General features: G+C 33.9%; 4 protein-coding genes and 1 pseudogene across 10 annotated transcripts in view; all 5 read right to left on the bottom strand.

The window, feature by feature from the left end:
• Window positions 1-922: 922 nt before the first annotated feature.
• LOC146905393 (F-box protein At1g47056-like) lies at window positions 923-5,101 on the bottom strand. Of its 4 annotated transcripts, none has more exons than XM_085726808.1 (2): window positions 3,160-5,101; window positions 923-2,994 (listed from the first exon to the last, which is right to left on the bottom strand). In XM_085726808.1, the coding sequence occupies exon 1, from the start codon at window positions 4,830-4,832 to the stop codon at window positions 3,165-3,167; it is 1,668 nt and encodes a 555-aa protein (XP_085582934.1). In that variant the 5' UTR covers window positions 4,833-5,101; the 3' UTR covers window positions 923-2,994; window positions 3,160-3,164. The 4 variants fall into 4 exon arrangements, with proteins under 4 accessions (XP_085582934.1, XP_085582933.1, XP_085582936.1 ...); XM_085726807.1 differs by having other exon boundaries at window positions 923-1,186; XM_085726810.1 differs by having other exon boundaries at window positions 1,490-1,847.
• On the bottom strand, window positions 923-24,562 carry LOC146905390 (F-box/LRR-repeat protein 14-like). The gene is made up of 2 exons (XM_085726819.1): window positions 22,714-24,562; window positions 923-1,186 (listed from the first exon to the last, which is right to left on the bottom strand). The coding sequence occupies exon 1, from the start codon at window positions 24,378-24,380 to the stop codon at window positions 22,749-22,751; it is 1,632 nt and encodes a 543-aa protein (XP_085582945.1). The 5' UTR covers window positions 24,381-24,562; the 3' UTR covers window positions 923-1,186; window positions 22,714-22,748.
• LOC146905392 (uncharacterized) lies at window positions 11,246-14,627 on the bottom strand. Of its 3 annotated transcripts, none has more exons than XR_015019190.1 (2): window positions 12,273-14,627; window positions 11,246-11,655 (listed from the first exon to the last, which is right to left on the bottom strand). XR_015019190.1 is itself a non-coding variant. In XM_085726816.1 (2 exons), exon 1 carries the CDS (start codon window positions 14,473-14,475, stop codon window positions 12,844-12,846), a length of 1,632 nt encoding a protein of 543 aa, XP_085582942.1. In that variant the 5' UTR covers window positions 14,476-14,627; the 3' UTR covers window positions 11,246-11,655; window positions 12,823-12,843. The 3 variants fall into 3 exon arrangements, 2 of the variants coding, with proteins under 2 accessions (XP_085582942.1, XP_085582943.1); XM_085726816.1 differs by having other exon boundaries at window positions 12,823-14,627; XM_085726817.1 differs by having other exon boundaries at window positions 13,491-14,627.
• The window catches only part of LOC146905389 (uncharacterized), a 23,585-nt pseudogene continuing 14,063 nt past the window's right edge, over window positions 16,082-25,603 (bottom strand). Inside the window, exons 3-6 of the transcript XR_015019191.1 lie at window positions 19,846-20,931; window positions 18,581-18,750; window positions 16,984-17,924; window positions 16,082-16,574 (exon numbers count right to left, since the gene is read on the bottom strand). The product of XR_015019191.1 is annotated as an uncharacterized LOC146905389 (transcript). The remainder of the gene's footprint in view (window positions 16,575-16,983; window positions 17,925-18,580; window positions 18,751-19,845; window positions 20,932-25,603) is intronic.
• On the bottom strand, window positions 17,549-19,947 carry LOC146905391 (uncharacterized). Its single transcript, XM_085728528.1, has 4 exons — window positions 19,875-19,947; window positions 18,581-18,750; window positions 17,901-17,924; window positions 17,549-17,785 (listed from the first exon to the last, which is right to left on the bottom strand). The coding sequence occupies exons 1-4, from the start codon at window positions 19,945-19,947 to the stop codon at window positions 17,549-17,551; spliced, it is 504 nt and encodes a 167-aa protein (XP_085584654.1).

Below are 25,603 nucleotides of genomic sequence, written 5' to 3'. Positions count from 1 at the left end.
AAGTGTATGATAGAAGCAATAATGTATAAAATTGTTTCATGACATCACATCGAATCATATTTAGAGTTTAGACATATACTAACCTTTTCATAGCCACGCGCAACTTTTGCTTGAAAGAAAGAATCTTGAACTTCGGATACGTTTGTGTGTTGTGTTTTGTGTGATGGGAATCCCGAGTCGGCGGCACACTTGTTCATTCATTGTGCGTTTGCAATGGAGGTGTGGAATGGTGTGCTGAGATGGCTTGAGGTTCCTTTTGAACTACCGCAGAACTTGTTTCTGATGTCGGAGGGTTGGAATGAGGTTAAGGGGAATAATAGAATTCAGAAAGGTTTTCGTTTGAATTGGCATGCTGTCGTGTGGAGTTTATGGAGGGTGAAAAATGATCGAATCTTTAAGAATTCTATTTGTGGGGTGGATGATGTAGTGGAGGCTGTGAAGGTGCTGACATGGAGATTGTCTTTAAGCCGTTTGAAGGTGCCGGCTTGTTTGTTTTACGAGTGGTGTTGGAATCCAAAAGTGTGTCTTTTGCGGCATTAGAGTGTGGTTCGGGGTTTTGGCTTTGACAGGGTTTGAGGCTGGGGTATGCTGTGTTTTTGGCTGAGAATTGTACTGGTTTGCTGCTAACAGGCATATGGCAGCCTAAGTTTTCTGTTTTGGAGCGTTTTTACTTTTCTCCCCTCTGCTGTTTGCTCTTTTGGTTTGGTTATTTTCCTGTTTTTTGCTGTCTGCGGTGCTCTTCACAGCCTGTGGAGTTTCGGGGTTTCGGCTACATCAAAGCCCCTTTGTATTTTTCTTATTTGTGGCTGCAAGTTTTGTTGTGCTTCTTGCACACACTAGTCCTGAATAAATTTAACCGTTTCTAAAAAAACTAGTTGGGTGTTTCTCCCCTATTTTGATCAGAGAACAATGCGGCGAGATGTTGTCAAATATCTACTTCAATCAACATCATAGAAAACGGTCAGGTCACAATTATTATGTTATAAGCAAACATAGTTATAAAACTGGAAAGCTTGATTTAAAATATATTCAGACGATGCACTTTATAGTGTATGGACATAAAGAAAAACACTTGAAAAATTTCCGCAATTTTGTAGTTTTAGTACACTCCTAACATCCATGCAACAACACACGGAGGCTGAGACATTCCTTATGCTTCCTTCCTTTATCCGAAAGAAGAAAATATCTGCAAATAAAGTACAACTTTCAGGTTATTGTTATTTCAGCAGTAGCCTAAAATAAATATTTATTTGTAATTCACCTTGAACATAATAATATAAACATGATCAGTGAGTGGTGTGTGAGATTCCAATATCACTCAATCAATACATTAATTGCTTTCAGAGAAACAAAAGGAATTAAAATCACAACAATTGATCTCAAATTACATTGTATTCAAAAGATTATCTACACAACCAGAGTTCCAGAGAAGTATGTGTCGATAGTAGAAATGAAGTTGCAATACTATTTTTAATTGAATTTGGGAAATACTGAAACTATGTTTCTATTATTAATTAAAAATTCAGATTTCTATATGGAAAAGATAAAGAAGCTTGTATAACACGTTCTTGCAGAAAAGTCAGCATGTAAAATTTGCACAGGTGTACAATTTATAGTTAATAACAATAAATATATCCATTGAGTTGCAGGAATCATGTAAAATTTGCACAAATGAGCAATTTGGTTATCCCTGCTAATGAACTACTGAAGAAGGAGAGGAGACTTAAACTTCACCAAAATCTGATTTGAAACATGGCCAGATGCAGTAGTTGCAAAAACAATTTGAGAAGTCTGATCTTGTGATTGTGATATTTTTGTTACTCAAAGTTGAACAATTGTCATTTGCCCTATAATAATTCACCAACTACTCAAATGGAACTAAGGTAAAGAGACGAGATTTAGAGCTAACATTTCAAAGATAAAATAGGGAAGGAAGCAATGTGTCAAGACTTCAGGGATGTCCTTTAGCCGTGGGATCTAGTGGCTTGCCAATGGAATAAGCTATAAATCTAATTTTTATGTCTAATGTGATAAGTATAAGAGATGCTTTAATAATTAAACAACATGTTAATGTTTCTAACTGTTATTGTTGGTGAAAACTATGAACTCTCGAGATCCTATTATTTGCTGGTTCGATCAAGAAAAGCTTAAAGAAAATGTCGTAATTTTGTTACTATCACGATAATCCAATAGATATATGAAGCAAGTTAATAGTTTGGACACTTCCCAAGCCTATAATTAGAAAAGAAATAGTAATTCTAATTCTAAACATAAAATTCTCAAAAACCAGCCCTTTACAGTGACAACAGAGGAGCATTTCAAAATCTATAATTGCCAAAATTGAAAGTGAAGGAAGTGCAACTAAGGAACCTTAGTTCTATCTAATTAACCTTAGTTCTAATTGCACCTTAGTTCATAAAAAACTAAATGTTCAACATTGAAACATCTTTGTTTCACATATATTTGAATTGAATGTAGAATTTTACTCACACCTCAAGATACTTTGATTTTGAGTTCACTAAGACTGCCTATATACTCACATGTATGATATTTCAAGCAAAGCAAAATACATTATTTTTGTTATATTCACTTGGTAACTTCAAGAAACGTAATTGCTGCACGGAAAAAGTGTTGCAGGCTAGAACTAATCAGTTCAAGGAGGACAACCAATTTAGTGAAATATATTAATCAGATTTAGCAAACCAAAGCTAGCACACACAAACTATCTAACATCAAATAACATTGGAAAAAGTGTAAAACTCATGCAGCCATTGAGTCGTCACTTATGCAATTCAAGGCAAAGAGAAGAAAAACAAAACAATTTAAAACTGCATAAAACACCCAAGTGTTGTTGATGGCGGAAAGCTAAAAGTCCGCCATATAAACACGCAATTGCAGCGTGTCAGCGTGGAGGGCATCAAGATTCCTTCAAAAATTGCCTATGGCTGTTGTTAAAAATCCGCCAATGCACCATGACGCCGCCATTTAACAACACTGCAACCAACTGTTTGCATTACACTATACATTATATCAAAAGATTACACGGATATATTTAGGGAATTATCATGCACAAATTGATGAGTAAAAGCACATTTGTAAGTTGACATTTTAAAATTTTCATTTCTCATAGAATTAAATCTTAAAACAAAAACCACTTACAGAGTTCAAACTTTCCGCACAACACTTCCAGAATAGTGACGAACGTATCCATGCTCCCTCAGTTGCGAGCAGTTTTCTTTCACATGTTTCACTCCTTTCTCTGTGACATCATTACAATTGTCCACAAATAGTTCCAAAAGTCCGCAACAATTCTTTGAGATCACATACAGTGTTTTATCATCAACATTTGTATATGACAAGTTCAACACCTCCAGCTTGGGAACTACAAAGTTCACTCCAAGTAGATTCACACTTGAACAGTGGGCTAAATTTAAATGCCTAATATTAGAACACCTCCTTAAAACTTGACAAATGCCTTCCGAGATGTGATTGCAAGAGTTCAAATCAAGCAGCTTCAAATTAGGAAAAATGGAAGAAAACATTATGATGTGTTCATCACTTAACCATGAATTCTCAGCCAAGTAGAGATACTTTAATTGAGGGTATACACCAAAATCCGGCAAAGAATCAGAATTCGCTACACCCTTACTCCCTATATTTTCCATTTTGATCTCACTAAGTGAAGGACAATTCCTAACGAGTGTAAACAAGGTTGAATATGTGAGCTCGTTACATTCACTAAGGTTTATAGACACTAAATCACCAAGAAACATAGACAACTTATCAACATAGTGATCAGTCAGAACATTAGCATGTTGAAGATCCAAATGTTGCAAACCTCGACACTTGGATAACAAATAAAAGAATCCAGCATAGCTACAGTCGAAGCAATATCCGAGAACAAGCCTCGTCAGAGGTAGACCTTCCCTTGCAATAGAGTAGAGCATTTCATCAAAGATTTTAAGAGACGTCAAAGAAAGAGAAGTCAAACCCTTCAAACTCACCAATGAGTGAATAAAATGTGAAGAAACGGACTTTTCAGAGTGTGTTCGATTGCAAAACGATAATGACTTCAATGTTGGTCTCTCGCGTATAGCAGAAGCAATTCCAGCAATAGTTATTTGATCACATCGAAACAAGATGACCTCTTCAAGAAGCTTACAATTGTTGAACAAGTGAAAAAGCGACTTGTCGTTCAGGGGAAATCTATAAAGATTAACCTTACGGAGTTTGACAAGTGCAAGTGATAAAGCCTCTACCCCATCACAGTAGTTATTGTAATTTTTATCTTTACTTTTCCAACCTGAAGGGAAAATGAGGTTGAGTTCTTCAAGCAAAGGAAAACATTCCGCGATGAGGAACATGCCAGTGGTACTGAAATCAGCAATGTTGGAACAAGTGAGAGAGGTCAAAGTTGTAATGTTTTGAGAGAAAACTCGCAACCCATTTGCGGGAATGGTGCGTTGGTTGGAGATGTTGAGAGATGTCAGTTTTTTCAATGGGAAACGAGAGATTCTACAGAGAAACTCGTCCAGGTCAGTGATAGCTTTCAATATGAGGGAGTTTAGGTTGGTGAATCTTTCGAAGGGACGGATGTCTGTTAAATAGTAGAGGGTGAGGGATAATCGAAGACGGTTGGTGATGGAGAGGAACTGTTTAGAGACGAGTGATAGAGAATTCAAGATATATAATGAGTGATAATCTAAATTGTTTTCGTCGTTGAGGATAAATCTGAAGATCAATTCCCAACATTCATCAGGTAAATCTGAAGAAACCATTTGTTGTGATGATTTCGTAGAAGAACTTGTCTTCCTTTTCATTTTCATTTTCATTGTGGATGTGAAATTAGGGTTTGCAGTGTAGAAATTTGGGAAAATCACGATTCAAGATGGTGATTCTAAAAATGCTTTACAATACAGTGACACTAAATATAGTAGTATCAAATCAAATGAAAATAAGAACCTGTTTAACAAGAAGAAGTTCTCGTTCGAGGTTGCCGATAGCTAAGAAAGGTGAATCGTGTCGGAAACTCTGAATCCGGATTCTCATTTTCCACATACTTCCCTAAGTGGATTCTGATTTCTGAAAGAAAAGAGTTTCTGGTTTGTTTCAATTCTGATTTTGTTAAGTATGGATTTTATGGATATGGGGTACCCGTTTCTTGCCGGGTCATCTCTGTTGGGCATACCTTTTCCGAACTTCAGCCAAGTCAAGTCCATTTGTATGGATTTTGCTCTTCTCACTTTCAAAATTGCTCATTCACACGATATTAACTCCAGCGGCAGTTAAGTTAAGGCTCTGTTTGGTAAAAATAGTGAATAGTTGATAAGATAGCTGATAGCTTATAGCTGATGACTGGTAGCTTATAAGCTAATTGAAATGCTTGGTAAAATTAACGGTTCAACTAGCTGATAAATGTAAAGTGACATTAAAGGGCATTTTTAATTCATAATAAAATTTATATCAATTGATATTTAAATTAATTATGAATTAAAAATACCATTTGTATCTAAAATATCATTTGACCTTCATCCATTTGTATCTTAAATATACGATTTATTTTTATAAAAAAAAAATTGCGCATGAAAATAAAAGTTTTATGTATGGTTTTCTTAGAATTGATTTATCAAAGAAAAACATAAAACTAGTTGTTCAATGAAGATTATATAACTACTGATGAAACAATATGCTTTATAAAAGTCTCAACGAAATTTCATCATCACTAACGTAAAGGAAAACTACAATTGCTTTGCTTGAAAGCGTAAAGAGGGACAAAATTAAAATAATGGAGAGATCATAAATGGTTCGTTTAAGCTTTGTTTGGGAGTTTGAAGGAGAGGAGAGGGGAAGGTTTTGGAAGGTTGAAAATATAGGAAAAACTGGTAAAATCTTTCACATTTTTTGTAAGAGTGATTTTTTTGAGAATGATAAAATTAACGCTTATGATTAATATATGTTTAATTTTAAAAATATTATAGCTACATAGATTAAGATGCATCACAACAATAGATTTAATTCAAGTTGTTGGAAGATGCATATAGGATTGTGTTGGTAGCCAAGAACAAGATTAAGGGTTAAGAGAACCCCTAAAATATGAAGGTGTCATGATGAAAGTTGAAGATATGAATCTTCTACTTCATTCGGAACAATTCAGTGTAGCATAATATCAGACAAACGATGTTTTACTACGACATTCGTTTTTAGTTTAGATTTGGTATGGAATTGATTCTATTTTTAAATGGTGTAGCATAATATCAAACTTTTTGATATGTATATTTCTATAATGAGTTTCTTAACACGTGCTCTTGAGAGCACAAATTAGCATTTGCCTAATGTAAAATTGAATTGCCACGCAATATCAACAGCGACAGGAAACTCAAAATCAACATAGTGACACACTCACCCTTTTCTTAGTCATCATTTTTTATCAACTTTTATAAATTTTTATTTTTTGAGCCAAATTTAAAAATTGAAATTAGGGGCCAATTTGCAAATTTCAAAAAATTTGAGGGGTCAAATTGCAATTTTTTGAAAATTTATTGGGGTCAAATTGAAACTTTTGGAAAAGTTGAGGACCAAAATTATAAATCTAAGTAAGAAAAAATAGGGGCTACTTTAGTAAGGAAATTTATTGGTGTAAAATCTGACCATCAACAGTTTTTTTTTTTCATCTTTCGACAACGATATAGAGGAACAAACTCTACATAAAAAAGCTATTAATATTTCAAGCTATATATTCAATCATAGTTTTGTTGTTGTTGAAGGTATACAGAGATATAAAATTTAGTTATATGTTAGTTGGATTATTTAGGAGTTACTTGACATGATACTCGTTAGTAACCAATATCATTTCTAGATTTCCATTTCATTTTTCTATATTTTTCTCTCAATTATAAGCTCTATCAAGAATTTAAATATAGTATTAGACTTTGGTTATGCCAACTAAGTAGAGTGGTCTAACTAACATGTAACTAACTTTTATATCTCTAATATCTTCATAGTTGATTAAGATGTATCGCAACATTATCAACAAATATATTTAATTTTAGTTGTCGGAAGATGCATATAGGGTTGTGTTGGTGGCCAACAACAGGATTAAGGGTCAAGAGAACCCCCTAAAATATGCCTCAATCAGCCACACCCCATCCAAAATTTGTTACGCACGTTGTGACAAGTATTGATAGAACTTGGTACATCAATATCAAAGGCGCTCATAGTCATAGGCTCTCTGTGTTCTTTAGAACTTATGTCATCTTTTTATGATACATTTTTCACATATTTAGAGTCCGAACTAGTTTAAGGTGTCATCATGAAAGTTGAAGATATGAATCTCATACATTATTTGGAACAAATTTTATAGCTATTTGACACATGTAGCTTCATATATGACCCAAACACTATGGAATCATGTTGTCAACTTGTAGAAATTTCACTAACTTAGAGATTGATTCGAGTGTCAACTTCTTTATGAAAGTTCTAGAGAATTTTTATATTGTTCAAACATAACTAATTATCATTTGATTTGGCATGAGTTTAGCTTTATATATGATCATAGTGTGCGTGTGTACGTTGGAAATCTTCACATGGTCTTTAATTCTTATAAAATATGCTTCATCTTTATTTGCCCCAACACCTACTATAAAACACAATCAACACCAACCAAATACTTCCAGCTTAAGATCATCTAAATGTAGCAATGCAACTGAAAGACACTTAAGAAACACAAAATAAAAAGGAATGAGGACAAAAACAAGATCAAAGTCGAGTTAATGATAAAAATCACACCGAAAGCAACACAGTTAATGACAAAATTCCAGGTTAATAACAATTGTGTTTGTAAATCATGAGTCTGCAAAAGTGAACTATAATAAAAGTTTGTCTCCACTTTGCAGTGTAATAAGTAGTTGTTATATGAAAATAACTTTTATGCAAGAATTAGATATGAATAGATAGATAGATAGATAGCAAATTACTATGTCAATAGGAAAAAAAAACACAGTAGTCCCTCTAGTCACTATTATCAGAAGAAAAAAAAAAACTTCAAATCTCAAAAACATTTCATGCTAGTAGTTGAGTGTGTTTTACATTAAATATCAACAAGATACTATGGTAATTTTAACCATAGTCACATAATTCGTGCATCCTCCTGGGAACCGCGAATTGGTTCGTGCGTACCGGTTCCCGGTTCTTTTACGAATTGGTTCGTAAGAATTCGCACCTGAATTCGGTGAAAACAGCAAACCAGTGAACCATGCCCAACAACTGCATTCTAACCTCTGAGATGAGATTTTTTTTGTTTCGTTAGATGTTTTGTTGTTCCTGTTTCTGCAAGATGCCATGAAATTTTTAAGTTTTGTAGCCTTTCTGTCGTCACTTTATTGATAGGTTGAAGATGAAGGGTAATTTGGGCTTTAAAAGGCCATCTTCTTACCCTAACCCGAGTCCATTAACTCTGCTTTTGTTACAGGCCAATGTACTTAGTGTCCCTGAAGAGTTTCGGGAGAGAAAATTGCTTTTTTGACAATACTTCCAATTGACACATAGAAATGACCTTAATGCCCCCAGCGGTAGTTAACAACCGCTGGTATAAGCGCCGGTAGTTAACTACCGCTCAATACTCAACACAACATAGAAAAAACAGCTTCAGCCGTGAAGCATCAAAATTGTTCATCAGAGAGTAACCAAACACTTCTTCTTGAATTAACACTTCTTCTTTTTCTTCCTCCATAAATCATAATAAAAATCAAAGAAAAAAAATCAACATTCAATTCCAGCAACCCATGAATCAAAGCAAAATCAGTGCAAATACTTATGGGTTGTCTCAATTGTCCCTCTACTTTTTCCTTTCATCTTGTTCTGTTCACAAATAATTTTGCAGAAATGAAAAAATTCTTTGATTTTGTTCCACTCTTTTGAATGTATTTTAACATGAAATGGGTTTGATGTTGAAGATAAGATTTGAATTAAAGGTTTCTATTAGCAGTACATGGGCATGTACTGGACTTGGGACATGATATTGACAATAACATAGGATTAGAACAAAACCATGGTCAAGAAGGTGATGATGGTCAGACTTATGAGCATGAGCTAACCATGGAATAAAAATCTGGGCATGATGGTCACAGAGAAGCAAGACTGCCAAAAAAATAATGCTCCAGCTCCACTGTAGTTAACTACCGTTGGAGCAATTTTTTATTTTTTTTTTGTGCTAAATACATGGAACGGTAGTTAACTACCGCAGGATAATCCAACGGCAGTTAACTACCGGCGCTTATACTAGCGGTTGTTAACTACCGCTAGGGGCATTAAGGTCATTTCCATGTATCAATTGGACGTATTCTTTGTCAAAAAAACAATTTTCTTCGGGAAATGAACGAGTATAGGAAAGGTTTTGATGGCACGTGGTGTTTGGGTTAGCTAGTACCACTTGAGTTACATAGGAAAAGAACCTATTGTTTGGAATTGATTACTATTATTTAATATTAATTTCATTGTCACTTAAAAATCCTTTACAATTAATACTTGTTTGTTATGGATAATTAACTTCACTTGCGGTGGTTCTTTTTTTCATGATGAAATACAATTATTTGCATTGCCACTTAAAAGTTTTATTTTTGAAAAAAAAAATCTATTTATTTATTGTTAATTAAACATTTTTTAATTAAGAACGTACCGATTGTTATATTTGAACGTATTACGAACCCAAACAGCGAACCGACTCTATATACCCCCCACGTACCAAATTTTTTGACAGTCGCGAACCACACACCCGAATTCGTACCACGTACCAAAGCGAATTCCGAACCGTGTGACTATGATTTTAACCAGTGTTTTACATGAAATCTATAAAATTAATTGCACATAATTTTTTTTTTAAATCCGTGAAATTAGTTTGTATTTTTAAGGTTTGGTTAAAAGACACATACCTCCCCTCTAGTTTCAAAAATACAATAACCTCCCCTCAATTTAACTCTGCTAACCATCCGTTAGTTCTGACTTACACTAGATAGCCTTAGTGTTATGAATTACTACTCCCTATATGATTGAGTGCATCATCACCTCTGCAACTAATTCAACCCGGCAATATTAATCCAAATCTTTAGACATGGCAAGAAGCAATGATGTGATGACACTGTATTCCTCTTCAACTTGTTTTCATTTATAATTTTGACAGATTATGCCGACCCGAAAATACAAAAACAAGATAACACAGTAAAAGGGAGCAGCAAAAATAACAGAAAACCAAGATGAGGTTCAGTCAACGTGATCTACGTTTTTTTGATGAGAGCAGCTCTACTGTCAATCAAAGAAATATGGTTATTCTATGAAGCAAACAATACAATACAAAGCACACTTGCCTTTCTCTGATTCTTGAATTTTTCTGCATTTTCCCTCCTTTCTTTTCTCTATACAAAGTACAAACCATACATTAATGCATAAGAAGCAAAAATCCTAACACTAACAATACAATCGTGAAGGCGTGAAACTTTGTTTCATACCCAAAAAAATTTTTGAGCATATCTGTGACCTGTCATGATGGAGAGGGTTCATGATTCATTACCGTGGCAGATATTAAAGGGAGTTAATTAATTCGCAGGTTCAATGGGAGGAGGTATCTTCAAAATAGGAAAATAACTTGAATGGTCAAAGATCGTGAGAATTTCAGTTTCAAATCTATTTGCATCCTAACAGGAAGATAACAGTGTTAAGGAGTGTTAAGAGAGAAGGGAGGTATCTATATATTTAATGAAAACTTAAGGGATGTTAGTGTCTAATTTAAAACTAGAGGGGGTGTCTCTGTCATTTAACGAAAACTCAAGGGAGGTGAGTGTAATTTTCCCTTTTTTTTATAATAGTGACCAAAATAAATAACTTGCAAGTTGCAACTACATAGCATCAACTTGTACATACAAAGACAATTCTACTTAGATAGGAATCCCATAACCCTTATTATCTCAAAAACTATTTCCTAAGATACACAATGCTTAATCTATACAATAGCATCATATTATCAATAATCATTGGAATAAATATACCTGTCACTGCTCATAGTAAACAGGGAAAATGCAATTTGTAAATCTGACTTGTGAGTTTATTGGAATAACTGGTGCAATTCATTCTGAAAGTGTATATATTGTCACAGATTTCATTGCAACATCAAAGGTTCCTGATAAAAAAATTAGTATACTGTCAAATGTGCATAGACAGACTACACACAGCATCTTTCCTGAAACATTGAAGGGGGTGTTTGCAAAGTATAGCTTTGATAAAAAAAAAATACAGAGAACAAATTACAATTCTACTTCAATCAACATGACATTTATATCATTGTCAATAATAGGGTCATACCCCAACTATCCCAAATATCTACTTCAATCAACATTAGAGAAAATGGTTAGGTCAGGACACAATTATTATGTTATAAGCAAACATAGTTATTTGAAAGTATGAATAAAACAGGAAGCTTTCATAAAACTGAAAGCTTAATTTAAAATATATTTAAAGGGTACACTTTATAGTGTATGAACATAAAGAAAAACACTTCAACATTTCCCGCATTTTTGTAGTTTTAGCACACTCCTATCATCCATGCAACAACACATGGAGGCTGAGAATAGCTTATGCTTCCTTCCGTATTCCGAAGGAAGAAAATATCTGCAAATAAAGTACAATTTTCAGGTTATTGTTATTTCAACAGTAGGCTAAAATAAAGTGTTTATTTGTATTTCACCTTGAAGATAATAATATAAAGTATAAACATGATCAGTGAGTGGTGTGTGAGCTTCCTATATCACTCACTCAACACATTAATTACTTTCAGAGAAACAAAAGGAATTAAAATCACAGCAATTGATCTCCAATTACATTGTATTCAAAAGATTATCTACACAACTCGAGTACAATTTTTAATTGAACTTCGGAAATACCGGAACTATGTTCTTGCATAACATGTTCTTATGGAAAAGATAAAGAAGCTTGTATAACATGTTCTTGCAGAAAAGGCATCATGTAAAATTTGCACAGATGGCAATTTGATTTGAAACATGGCCAAATGCAGTAGTTGCAAAAATCATTTGAGAAGTCCGAGCTTGTGATTGCGATATTTTTGTTATTCAAAGTCGAACAATGTCTAGTTATAATCGATTGACGTGTTTCATGCTTGTGAGTATCACCAATGTCATTTGCCCTATAATAATTCACCAGCTACTCAAATGTAACTAATGTAAAGAGACAAAATTAAGAGCTAATATTTCAATGATTTGAAAACATACCTAATGTAAAGAGACAAAAAAATAGGGAAGGAAGCAATATGTCAAGTCTACAGGGATGTCATTGAACAAAGGGGATCTTGTGCCTTGCCAATGGAATAAGCTGTAAATCCAATTTTTATGTCTAAAGTGAAATGATTTAATAAGTAAACATGTTAGTGTTTCTATCTGTTATTGTTGGTGAAAACTATGAACTCTCAAGATCCTACTATTTGATGGTTCGATAAAAAAAGCTTAAAGAAAATGTCCTAATTTTGTTACTATCACAATAATCGAATGGAGATCTGTGGTAAATTCTAATTCCAATCTTTATAATTCTAAACATAAAATTCTCAAAAACCAGCACTTTACAGTGACAACAGAGGAGCATTTCAAGTGAAGGAAGTGCAACCGAGGAATCTTAGTTCTAATTAACCCCATATCACTCTATATGTGATTGCAGCGATTGCCCCATCAGAACAATGTCCATAAAAAGCTAAACGCATATTTGTAAGTTGACCGTTTAAAATATTAATTTCTCAAAGAATGAAATCTTAAAACAAAAACAACTTACGAAGTTCAAAATTTCAGAATACTAGTGATTAATGTATCCATGTTTTCTCAGTTGTGGGCAGTTTTCTTTCACATGTTTCACTCCTTTCTCTGTGACATCATTACAATCGTCCACAGATAGGTACAAAAGTCCGCAACAATTCTTTGAGATCAAATAGAGTGTTTCATCATCAACCTTTGTATCTGACAACTTCAACACCTCCAGCTTGGGAACTACAAAGTTCACTCCAAGTAGATTCACGCTTGAACAGTGGGCTAAGTTTAAATGCCTAATATTAGAACACCTCCTTAAAACTTGACAAATGCCTTCCGATATGTGATGGCAAGAGTTCAAGTCAAGCAGCTTCAAATTGGGAAAAATGGAAGAAAACATTATGATGTGTTCATCACTTAACCATGTATTCTCAGCCAAACAGAGAGACTTTAATTGAGGGTATACACCAAAATCCGGCAAAGAATCAGAATTCTCTACACTCTCACTCCCAATATTTTTCATTTTGATCTCACTAAGTGAAGGACAATTTCTAACGAGTGTAATTAAGGTTGAATATGTGAGCTCCTTACATTGGCTAAGGTTTATAGACATTAAATCACCAAGAAACAAAGACAGCTTATCAACATAGTGATTAGTTAGAAAATCAGCATATTGAAGATCCAAATATTGCAAACCTCGACACTTGGATAACAAACAAAAGATTCCAGCATAGCTATAGTCAAAGCAACATTCGAGGACAAGCCTTGTCAAAGGTAGACCTTCCCGTGCAATAGAGTATAGCATTTCATCAGAGATAGTCAGAGACATCAAAGAAAGAGAAGTCAAACCCTTCAAACTCACCAATGAGTAAATAAAATGTGAAGAAACGGCTGTTGGATTAAAAAGAGTATTGCAAAACGATAATGACTTCAATGTTGGTCTCTCGCAGATAGCTGAAGCAATTCCAGCAATAGTTACTTGATCACACTTAAACATAACCTCTTCAAGAAGCTTACAATTTCGTAACAAGTGGAAAAGCGATTTATCGTTCATTGGAAAGCAAGAAAGATTAACCTTACGAAGTTTGACTAGTGCAAGTGAAAGAGCCTCTATCCTATCACAATAGTTATTGTAATTTTTATCTTTATTTTTCCAATCAAAAGGGAAAATGAGGTTGAGTTCTTCGAGCAAAGGAAAACATTCTGTAATAAGTAACAAGTCGGTGGTATTAAAATCAGCAATGTTTGAACAAGTGAGAGAGGTCAAAGTTGTAATGTTTTGAGCGAAAACTCGCAACCCATTTGCGGGAAAGGTGGGTTGGTTGGAAATATTGAGTGAGGTGAGTTTCTTCAACGGGAAACTAGAGATTTCGCAAAGAATTTTGTCGAGGTCAATGTAGAAGGCTGTGAATTTGAGAGAGGTTATGTCTTTGAATCTTTTGAAGATGGGACGCATGCCTGTAGAAGATGGGACAGAGAGTGATAATCGAAGACGGTTGGTGATTGAGAGGAACTGTTTGGAGACGAGTGATAGAGAATTCAATATATAGAATGAGTGAGAATCTAACCAGTTTTCGTCGTTGAGGATGAATCTGAATATCAATTCCCAACATTCATCAGGTAAATCTGAAGAAACCATTTGTTGTGATGATTTGAGAGAAGAACTTCTCTTCCTTTTCATTGTGGATGTGAAATTAGGGTTTTGAGGAGACGTGAAAACCGTAGAAACAATGAAAATTGGGAAGAGAAAGAGGTGAATTGGAAAAATGGATGAAAGGTTGAGGTTGGTGATTTTAGAGTTAGGGTTTTGAAAATCACGATTCAAGATGCTGTAAGCACTCACTTCTACCGCTTTTCAATTAAACGATTCGTTTTCTCCACTGATTATTTTCTATTTCATTTTTCTTTTACAGAAATTCTAACCTAAATGTGTTTAAATCATTTTAGGATTCTTACAGAGGTTAACCGTCACTTTATTCCATGAATATGTAATTGATTAATCACAATAGTCTTTCAATGTATCAAATTTTTTAAAATATATAATCTATGATTGTAAATTTTATTAGTTAAATAGTTCATTATGTTAAAATGTTTCATTAATATTGTCATTTAAGTTCTTATATGAAAAGAGTTATTGTGAATATTGAGAGATTATTTCAGCGTCAGAGACTATTTTGACTACCGGAGTGCACAATCAAAAACTATTTTGAAATGATACATTGAGATACTATTGTGACTTATCATTACATATTCAATGACCAAAGTGACTATTACCCTTCTTAAAACATCCACATCCATGATACTCACTTTTGCATCTTAAATGACCCCTCCTAATTTTTTTATATTAATTTATGTTTTTCAATTATTTAAACTATTTAACTACATTTTCTAAATATGAACACAACCAATAAAAAAGTCTCACCGATCCTACTATATACCCACCTAATTTTTTTTAAGAGATATACCCACCTAATTTGTTATTCTCCTTGATGTTTAATACAAAAAACATGTGAAAAAAAAAACACTCACGAGACACCGGTATTGCAGAGCAACGAGAGGGAAGAAAAGTAAATATTATCACACATTTTAAAATCAAATTATTCATACCACCCTGACATGGTTGATCACCTCTATGTTTCTTCGAGAAGTAACTTAAGGTTAAATTTTGGTTTGAAACTATTTTATTTAAATCGTTGTTTTACTTTCCTTTTATTTAAATAAGTGATTTTCACATATATTTTGTTTTTTTTATTTGTGATTTTGTTGTCTTAGTGCAAGATTTGATTTGTTCTTGATGTGGTGTTGTTTTACTTTTCTGTCTCGTTGCGGTATCTGTCTGTTCAAATCAATACATATTTAATCAATGTCTTGTCATCTTCAACGTTGTTTGAAGATATGAACATTCAAGTCACTTTAATTTCGTCAAATTTGTAGTAACTTCAATCAATGTATTTGTTATCTTTAACGTTATTCAAAGATATAAGCATTCTAGACACTTCAATTTCAATCGTTGTTCTAGAAGGTGTGACCTACCATTTCTATTCTATAAATTTAAATGAATTATATATATGCTTTTTTTAGTAAAAATAAAAATAAAAATGAAATTTACTGTTTTTTTAGGGGAAGTGAGATTCAATGCTACGTTTTATTTTATAAGGTTACTTTGGCATTAGTTTATTTGCTTTATATTATTAATAGTTTTTGAATGAGTTTACTTTGGCATTAGTCTATTCATAACATATTACAGAGGTAGTAGCAAACTGGCTATTCAGTAAAGAGGCGAGAAGTTAAGAGAACAAAATCAGTCAAAAGCTTCATATCATTAGCACAATGTCTATGTAGGGGACACTTACAAGCCCAAGTGAGAGTACAAAAGGATATAATGTAAAAGCTTGTTGTTATTACATCATCAACATAATTCTACTTACGGATCTTCAACTATTTCAACTTTGAGAAAGAAGACATCCACACAGGGATCATGTAACGGGACAACATCCAGCAAACAAGAATGCAAATTGATTTGAATGAAAGCCTGTTATCTTTTTGTAATGGAAAAACCCGAGTTTGATCCCTTCCCATGCTGAATATCTCGAGGGACAAATGACATGCCTTTAGTCTTACGGCGACCAAAGCTAATAGAGGAAGGAGTTGAGTCCAAAGTATTCATTCTTGAGACTGCTGAAACAAGTTATCTATGGCTTTTGAATTTCAAACCGCAACCTTCCACTAAGCATCATACTATATGACAAAGAATAAGAACCATGTTGAAGAGATTGTCACCTAAAAGAGAGATTTCATATTTTAATGCCAAAAAGTAACATGCTAACTAGACTACACAGCAACAACAGCCATTTAGGTGAGGTGAGTTACATGAAATCATAATATCGCATGAGTTACATGTAAAACGGAACTGAACATTGTTCGAAATAACCAAATGGTAAGCAGGGTTTTTCTTTTTACAATTTGTAAGATTATATATTTAAGTAAGAAAAAAAATATGGAAGTATTTTACCAAGCAAATTTGAAGAATCCAAAAGCTAAGTTCAATATCTTACAACAAAGAAGAGAAGAAACACCCAACTAGTTAATTCTTCAATTACAAACTGAAGTGTATGCTAGAAGCAATAATGTATAAAATTGTTTCATGACATCACATCGAATCATATTTAGAGTTTAGACATATACTAACCTTGTCATAGCCACGCGCAACTTTGCCTGAAAGAAAGAATCATGAGCTTCGGATACATGTATGCCGAGCAAAGGTGAAGTTAGGTAGACCCTAGAACACTGAGAACAGGATGCAGTGTGTCCTGCATTATAGTGATTTTCAAAGGTCTCCATTGAAGCCAAACGCGATCCACACCCCACAATGGGACAGAAGACTTCCCTGCACAAAGTGCTAGGCTTCAAAATGAGGTGCACACACTGTCATTTTATCAGTATAAGTTCGAAGTTAAACACTGCCTTCTTGGACAAAGCACAGTCTTCAACAAAGGCGGGCCTTAGTGCATGTTTGGATTCGTGGCGAATTTGATAGATTCACAATGTGTTACCGTGATTTTGGCAAAAGATATACTTTGGTGCTTCAAGAAAATCACGATACACCGTGATTACGACAACTCTCTGATTCCAAATATGTACTACTATAACATCCATCAAATTTTGTTTATACACAAAAATGATTATATAATGGGACAACATACGTAAATTATCTTTCAGCAAACAAGAATGCAGACTGATTTGAATGAAGCCTGTTATCTTTTTGTAACGGAAAAACCCGAGTTTGATCCCTTCCCACACTGAACAACTCGAGGGACAAATGACATGCCTTTGGTGTTACGGCGACCAAAGCTGATAGAGTAAGGAGTTGAGTCCAAAGTATTCATTCTAGAGACTGCTGAAACAAGGTAATCTATGGCTCCATTTTCCACTTCCATCATTCCTGAAGTATCCTCCTTATGAGAAAGTTTTTTGCGTTGAGACTTCATCCTCTGTTTCTTTGAAGGCAGAGACTTATTGAAGAAACTCGAATGATGTCAGGAATTTATGCTTGTTGACCAGAGTCCAGATGCTGCTGCCTACTTTTGTAGCTTTTGAATTTCAAACCACACCTTCAACTAAGCATTCAACCTATATGACAGAGATAAGAACCATGTTAAAAGGGGAAATTTAACGTGAATGCAGAAAAGTAACATGCTAGCTAGACTAAACAACAATAAAAACAATGGCGACAGCCAAAGCCTTTTCTCATTAGGTGAGTGACAAAAATCACATGAAATTGTAATATCGCTATCATTGATTATCTATAACAATCGAGTCTTTAGTTCCAAATCCTTGATAACGATTTGATCTTTAGTTTTCTTCGGTTTCCCTCTACCTGAGTCTCTAACTATTGGACTACCTTGCATTTCGTGTACCTTCTTACAAACCCAACTATAAGCTCTAAACTAACAAAAAAACAATAAAAACGATGTAAAAAATAAATTCTGAACATTGTTCAAAATAACCAAATTGTAAGCAGGGTTTTTCTTGTTGCAATTTGTAAGAATATAAATTTAAGTCAGAAAAAAAATATGGGAGTATTTTACTAAGGAAATGAAGAAACCAAAACCAAAGTTGAATATCTTACAATAAAGGGAAGAAACACCTAACTAATTATTTCTTCAATTACAAACTGAAGTGTATGATAGAAGCAATACTATATAAATTTGTTTCATGACATAAAATTGAATCATATTTAGAGTAGACATACATACTACCATGTCATAGGCACACACAACTTTTACCTGAAAGAAAGAATCAATTGCTTTGGATACATGTATGCCGAGCAAAGGTGAAGTTAGGTAGACCCTAGAAACACAGAACAGGATGCAGTATGTCTTGCATATGGTGATTTTCAAAGTCCTCCATTGAAGCCAAACACGATCCACACCCAACAATGGGATAGAAGACTTCCCTGCGCAAAGGGAAAGACTTCAAAATAAGACACAATCAGTCATTTTATCAGTATAAGTTTGAAGTTAAACATTGCCTTCTTGGACAAAGCACAGTCTTCAACAAAGGAAATTCCTTAGTGCATGATTGGATTCGTGATGAGTTTATAGATTCACAATGTATTACCATGATTTTGGCAAAAGATATACTATGGTGCTTCAAGAAAATCACGGTACACCGTGATTTTGTTAACTTTTCGTGATTCCAAAATATACATTTCTATAATACCCATCAAATATTGCTTTTACGCATAAATGATTATATATAAAGTAAACATTTTCGAGAACTATAAGAAAGGTCTTTCACTGAGAAGCATGTAGAATAACAGAAAACTACAACCAGAAATGAAAATCCATCGTGGACTGTTCTCAAAGGCTAATAATCACAACGGCTTCTATCAAATATCAGCTGAGATTTGAGTAAAGCCTAACAGTGCCTTAAATTATCATGCTTTATTCTAATGTCTATTTTTTTTTGTCTTAACACTCTAATTCAGAGGGACAAGGGACCCTTGTAATCCGGAGTCTAGCCGATAGGTAAGTAAAATCTAGTAAAGAATTGTTCCAGCTAGGACTCGAATTCGGAAATTCTCAATCAATTGACTTTAACCGAAGTTCATTAACCATTTGACCCAAATCACATGGTTCCTTATTCTAATGCCTATTGAATATATATATATATATATATATATATATATATATATATATATATATATATATATATATATATCTAAGTAATGAGTTTTTAAAAAGATCCGTGAACACAGCCAATACAGCCTCGATCGCGATTATGTCGCAGACTATTATTTAAAACCCTGAACATGAGAACATATTAAAACCAAGCTGTTTATTTAACCTCAGCATTTGAAAATCATATAGTATCATTCATGCTTTAATCAACAATAGTAGCTCAAAAACTATTAACAATATAAAGCAAGTAAACTAAGGCCAAAGCAACCATATAAAATAAAAAGAATAAGCAACAATTCGCATTAAAAAACAAGCACAAAATAAAAAAGAATTAGAATGAAATAAAAAAAGAAGATAAAAATAAGAACCTGTTTGACAAGTTCTTGTTCGAGGTTACCGATGGCGAAGAAGGGTGAATCGGGTTTCCAAAACGGAAACTCTGAATCCGGATTCTGATTATCCATATCCATCGTTAGTTCATCAAGCGAGGACAATGAGAAGAAGTGATTGTAAACATGGGAGGATGAACATGTAACAGTAGCCACGATAATGTTCAATGTAACTTGCAATAGTGACTGAAATTTGTTTATATTTTTTTGCTTATATTAGTGACTGAAATTAGTAACTTGTAAGTTGCAACTACATCATATTATCTCAAAAACTATTCTGCATAGATAAGAATCTCATAACCCTTCATTATCTCAAAAACTATTTCCTAAGACACACAATGCCTAATCTATACAATAACATCATATTATCAACAATCATTGAGTTCAGATTTAGCCGAAATGTTTGAAGTCTTTTACCTCGTTTGTGCATGCTAAATGATAAGTAAACCTGTCACTGCTCATAACAAAGAGGGAAAATGCTATTTATAAATCTCACTTTTGAGTTTATTGGAATAACCGGTGGCCGGTGCCATTCATTCTGAAAATTTATACATTGTCACAGACTTCGTTGCAACATCACAGGTTGCTGATAAAAATTTGAGTATATTGTCAATGAACCATGAGATATTCATGGGCAAAGTTGAAGGATCAGAGAACAATTCAGCGAGATGTTGTCAAATGGGCATAGACAGACTACTGCATGTTCCCTGAAACTTTTAAACTGAGTTAATTAAGAACAAATAGATAAATTGAATTATAGTTTCAACATTGAAGGAGGTGTTTACAAATTGCAAAGTATAGCTTTACTTATAAAATACAGAAAACGAATTACAATTCTACTTCAATCAACATGACATTTATATCATTGTCAATAAAAGTGTCATACCCCAACTATCCCAAATATCTACTTCTATCAACATCATAGAAAATGGTCAGGTCAGGTCACAATACTTAAAAAAAATTCGCAATTTTGTAGTTTTAGCACACTCCTAACATCCATGCAACAACACACGGAGGCTGAGACGTAGCTTATTCTTCCTTCCTTATTCCGAAAGAAGAAAACATCTGCCAATAAAGTACAATTTTGCAGGTTATTTGTTATTTCAGCAGTAGCCTAAAATAAAGTATTTATTTGTAATTCACCTTGAACATAATAATATAAACATGATCAGTGAGTGATGTGTGAGCTTCCAATATCACTCACTCAATACATTAATTGAATTTAGAGAAACAAAAGGAATTAAAATCACAACAATTGATCTCCAAGTATATTGTATACAAAAGATTATCTACACAACTGGAGTTCCAGAGAAGCATGTGTTAATACTAGAACTATGTTATCATTAATTAAAAATTGAGTTGATACTGGAACTATGTTATCATTAATTAAAAATTGAGATTTCTATATGGAAAAGATAAAGAAGCTTGTCTAACATGTTCTTGCAGAAAAGTCATCATGTAAACTTTGCACAGGTGTACAATTTATAGTTAATAACAATTGGTGATATGCCTAAGTGTCTAATTATATCCAATGAGTTTCAGGGATCATGTAAAATGAACTGTTGAAGAGGGAGAGGAAGACAAACAACATCAAAATCTGATTTCAAACATGGCCAAATGCAGTAGCTGCAAAAACGATTTCTAATCGATTGACTTGTTTCATGCTTGTGAGTATCACCAATGTCAATTGCCCTATAATATTTCACCAGCTACTCAAAGGTAACTGATGTAAGAGACAAAAAAAAATAGGGAAGGAAGCAATGTGTCAAGTCTTTAGGGATGTCCTTGAGCAATGGGGATCTAGTGGCTTGCCAATCGAATAAGCTATAAATGAAATTTTTATGTCTAATGTGATAAATATAAGTGATGATTTAATAATTAAACAACATGTTAGTGTTTCTATCTGTTATTGTTGGTGAAAACTATGAACTCTCAAGATCCTATTATTTGATGGTTCGATCAAAACAAGCTTAAAGAAAATGTCGTAATTTTGTTACTATCACAATAATCCAATGGAGATCTGTGGTAAATTCTAATTAAAATCTTTATAATTCTAAACGTAAAACTCTCAAAAACCAACCCTTAACAGCGACAACAGAGGAGCATTTCAAAATCTATAATTGCCAAAATTGAAAGTAAAGGAAGTGCAACTGAGGAATCTTAGTTCTAATCAGAATTAAATAAAAAGCTAAATGTTCAACATGGAAACATCTTTGTTTTACATCTATTTTAATTGAATGTAGAATTCTACTCACACCCCAAGATACTTTGGTTGAGTTATCAAGGCAAATGATGATAATGATAACTCTGAAAGACTGCCTATATACTCACATGTATGATATTTCAAGCTAAGCAAAATACATTATTTTTGTTATATTCACTTAGTAACTTCAATAAATGTAATTGCTGCACAGAAAAAGTGTTGCAGGCTAGAACTAAACAGGTCTAGAATTGCTTTCAATATCAGTTCAAGGAGGACAACCAATTCAGGGAAATATATTAAGCAGATTTAGCAAACCAAAGCTAGCACACACAAACTACCTAACATCAAATAACATCGTAAAATGTGTAAAACATGCAATTGCAGCGTGCCAGCATGAAGGGAAACGACATTCCATCAAAAATTGCCTATAGCTGTTGTTAAAAATCAACCATTCCGCCAGGCACCGACATTTAACAACACTGCAACTGACTGTTTGAATTACATTGTACATTATATAACAATATTACACTAATATATTTAAGGAATTATCATGCACAAATTGTTGAGTAAATGCACATCTGTATGTTGACATTTTGAAATATTAATTTCTCATAGAATTAAATTTTAAAACAAAAACAACTTACAGAGTTCAAACTTTCAGCACAACACTTTCAGAATACTAGTGACGAATAAATCCATGCACTCTCAGTTCTGAGCAGTTTTCTTTCACATGTTTCACTCCTTTCTTTGTGACATCATTACAATAGTTCACAGATAGTTTCAAAAGTCCGCAACAATTCTTTGAGATCACATAGAGTGTTTTATCATCAACCTTTGTATATGACAAGTTCAACACCTCCAGCTTGGGAACTACAAAGTTCACTCCAAGTAGATTCACTCTTGAACAGTGGGCTAAATTTAAATGCCTAATATTAGAACACCTCCTTAAAACTTGACAAATGCCTTCCGAGATGTGATTGCAAGAGTTCAAATCAAGCAGCTTCAAATTAGGAAAAATGGAAGAAAACATTATGATGTGTTCATCATTTAACCATGTATTCTCAGCCAAATAGAGAGACTTTAATTGAGGGTATACACCAAAATCCGGCAAAGAATCAGAAATCTCTACACTCTCACTTCCTATATTTTCCATTTTGATCTCACTAAGTGAAGGACAATTCCTAACGAGTGTAAACAAGGTTGAATATGTGAGCTCCTTACGGTGACTAAGGTTTATAGACACTAAATCACCAAGAAACAAAGACAGCTTATCAACATAGTGATCATTCAGAGAATTGGTATATTGAAGATCCAAATGTCTCAAACCTCGACACTTAGATAACAAACCAAAGATTCCAGCATAGCTATGGCCAAAGCAATTTCTGAGGACAAGCTTTGTCAAAGGTAGACCTTCCCGAGCAATAGAGTAGAGCAACTCATCAGAGATTTTCAAACACGACAAAGCAAGAGAAGTCAAACCCGTCAAACTCACTAGTGAGTCAATAAAATGTGAAGTAACCTTAGCGTCTTCTAGATTAAAAAAATTATTGCTAAACGATAAAGAACTCAATGTTGGTCTCTCACGGATAGCAGTAGCAATTCCAGCAATAGTTATTTGATCACACTTAAACATAACTTCTTCAAGAACCTTACAATTTCTTAACAAGTGGAAAAGCGATTTATCGTTGATGGGAAAGCAAGAAAGATTAACCTTACGGAGTTTGACAAGTGCAAGTGAAAGAGCCTCTACCTCATCACAATAGTTATTGTAATTTTTATCTTTACTTTTCCAACCTGAAGGGAAAATGAGGTTGAGTTCTTCAAGCAAAGGAAAACATTTCGCGATGAGGAACAAGTGAGTGGTACTGAAATCCGCAATGTGGGAACAAGTGAAAGAGGTCACAGTTGTAATGCTTTGAGAGAATGCTCGCAACCCATTTGCGGGAATGGTGCGTTGGTTGGAGATATTGAGAGATGTAAGTTTTTTCAATGGGAAACGAGAGATTTTACAGAGAACCTCATCCAGGTTAGTTGTGGCATAGAATGTGAGGGAGTTTAGGTTGGTGAATCTTTTGAAGACGGGACGCATGCCTATAGAACAATAGACGGAGAGTGATAATCGAAGACGGTTGGTGATTGAGAGGAACTGTTTGGAGACGAGTGATAGAGAATTCAAGATATACATTGAGTGAGAATCTAACCGGTGTTCGTCATTGAGGATGAATCTGAAGATTGATTCCCAACATTCATCAGGTAAATCTGAAGAAACCATTTGTTGTGATGATTTCGTAGAAGTTCTCTTTCTTTTCATTGTGAATGTGAAATTAGGGCTTTGAGTTAGGGTTTGTGGTGAGTGACGGTAGAAACAGTAAAAATTGGGAAGAGAAGGAGGTAAATTGAATAAATGAAGGAAAGATTGAGGTTGGTAATTTTGGTGGATGATGATGATGTTTGGCGCTAGGGTTTGGATTTTGGAAAATCACGACTCAAGATGGTGACGGTGTTAAACGTTTGTTCGCTTCTACAGATTCTTTGCATTAAACGATGTCGTTTGCCTCCACCAAAATGTATTTTTTTTTTTTTTGAAAGAACCACCAAAATGTAATGTAACTCGCTATATTTTTCCTTATAACAAAAAATGAAATTATTTAGACACATATACATCAATGAAGAAACCTAAATGATAAATAAATTAGACACATCATTCCATATCATTAAACAAATTTATCTATAAATAAATAAAATAAGCATTTTTGTGAGTGTGTCCAAACTTTTTGCATTTGGGTTGTCCCTAAGCAAGACTTTTTCTTTTTTTAAAACAAAAAATAATTGAAATTGAATGCCACACAGTATCTAGGCAGTGACACACTCACCCCTGAGAAAGTCTCAGATGGATACAACCCCAAATCAAAATGATCTGGGCACACTCACAAAACATAGAAAAATTTAAATAAGAATAAAATTAAATGATATTAATTGATGTGATTGATTTATTTTTGTTTTAATTTTTTTCATTTTATGCGAGTGTGACTACATTAGATTTTCTCCTCACCCCTTTCTCTAAATCTAGCAGTCATCCCTCATCCATTTTTTGTCTTCTTTCTCCACTTAAAATGGGTGATTTATCGTGTTTTGGTAAGACATATTTTTGACCTTATACCAGTTTTTGAGAAGCTAATTCAAGTAGCCGATAGTTTATCACTTTTATCTCAATTTTACACTCCTGCAATCTTAATTGGAGAAAATAAATATTAATCAAACACTAGTTTTTAGAAAGTGGCTTGGAGGGGTGATGTGACATTCATGATCAAATACCCTAGACTTTTTTCTATGTCTAACCAACAAGAAGCATAAGTGGAGGAGATGTGGGAGGTTTCTCCGAATAGCGGGGAATGAAATCTTTGTGTGGGAGTTGGTAGACTTAGTAGGTTTCATGTGGGGTCAAGAAGATAAGTGGTATTGGAGTTTGGAGGAAGATGGGGTGTTTTCGGTTAAGTCTTTGTATGCCAAGTTGGAAGAAGTGATGGTTATGGA

The sequence above is a fragment of the Medicago sativa genome, chromosome 7, assembly GCF_051527215.1.
Source record: "Medicago sativa cultivar Bolivia chromosome 7, Bolivia_mono, whole genome shotgun sequence".
NCBI lineage: Eukaryota > Viridiplantae > Streptophyta > Magnoliopsida > Fabales > Fabaceae > Medicago > Medicago sativa.
Note: the sequence above shows the minus strand (reverse complement) of the source record. Positions and strands in the feature narration are given on the sequence as shown.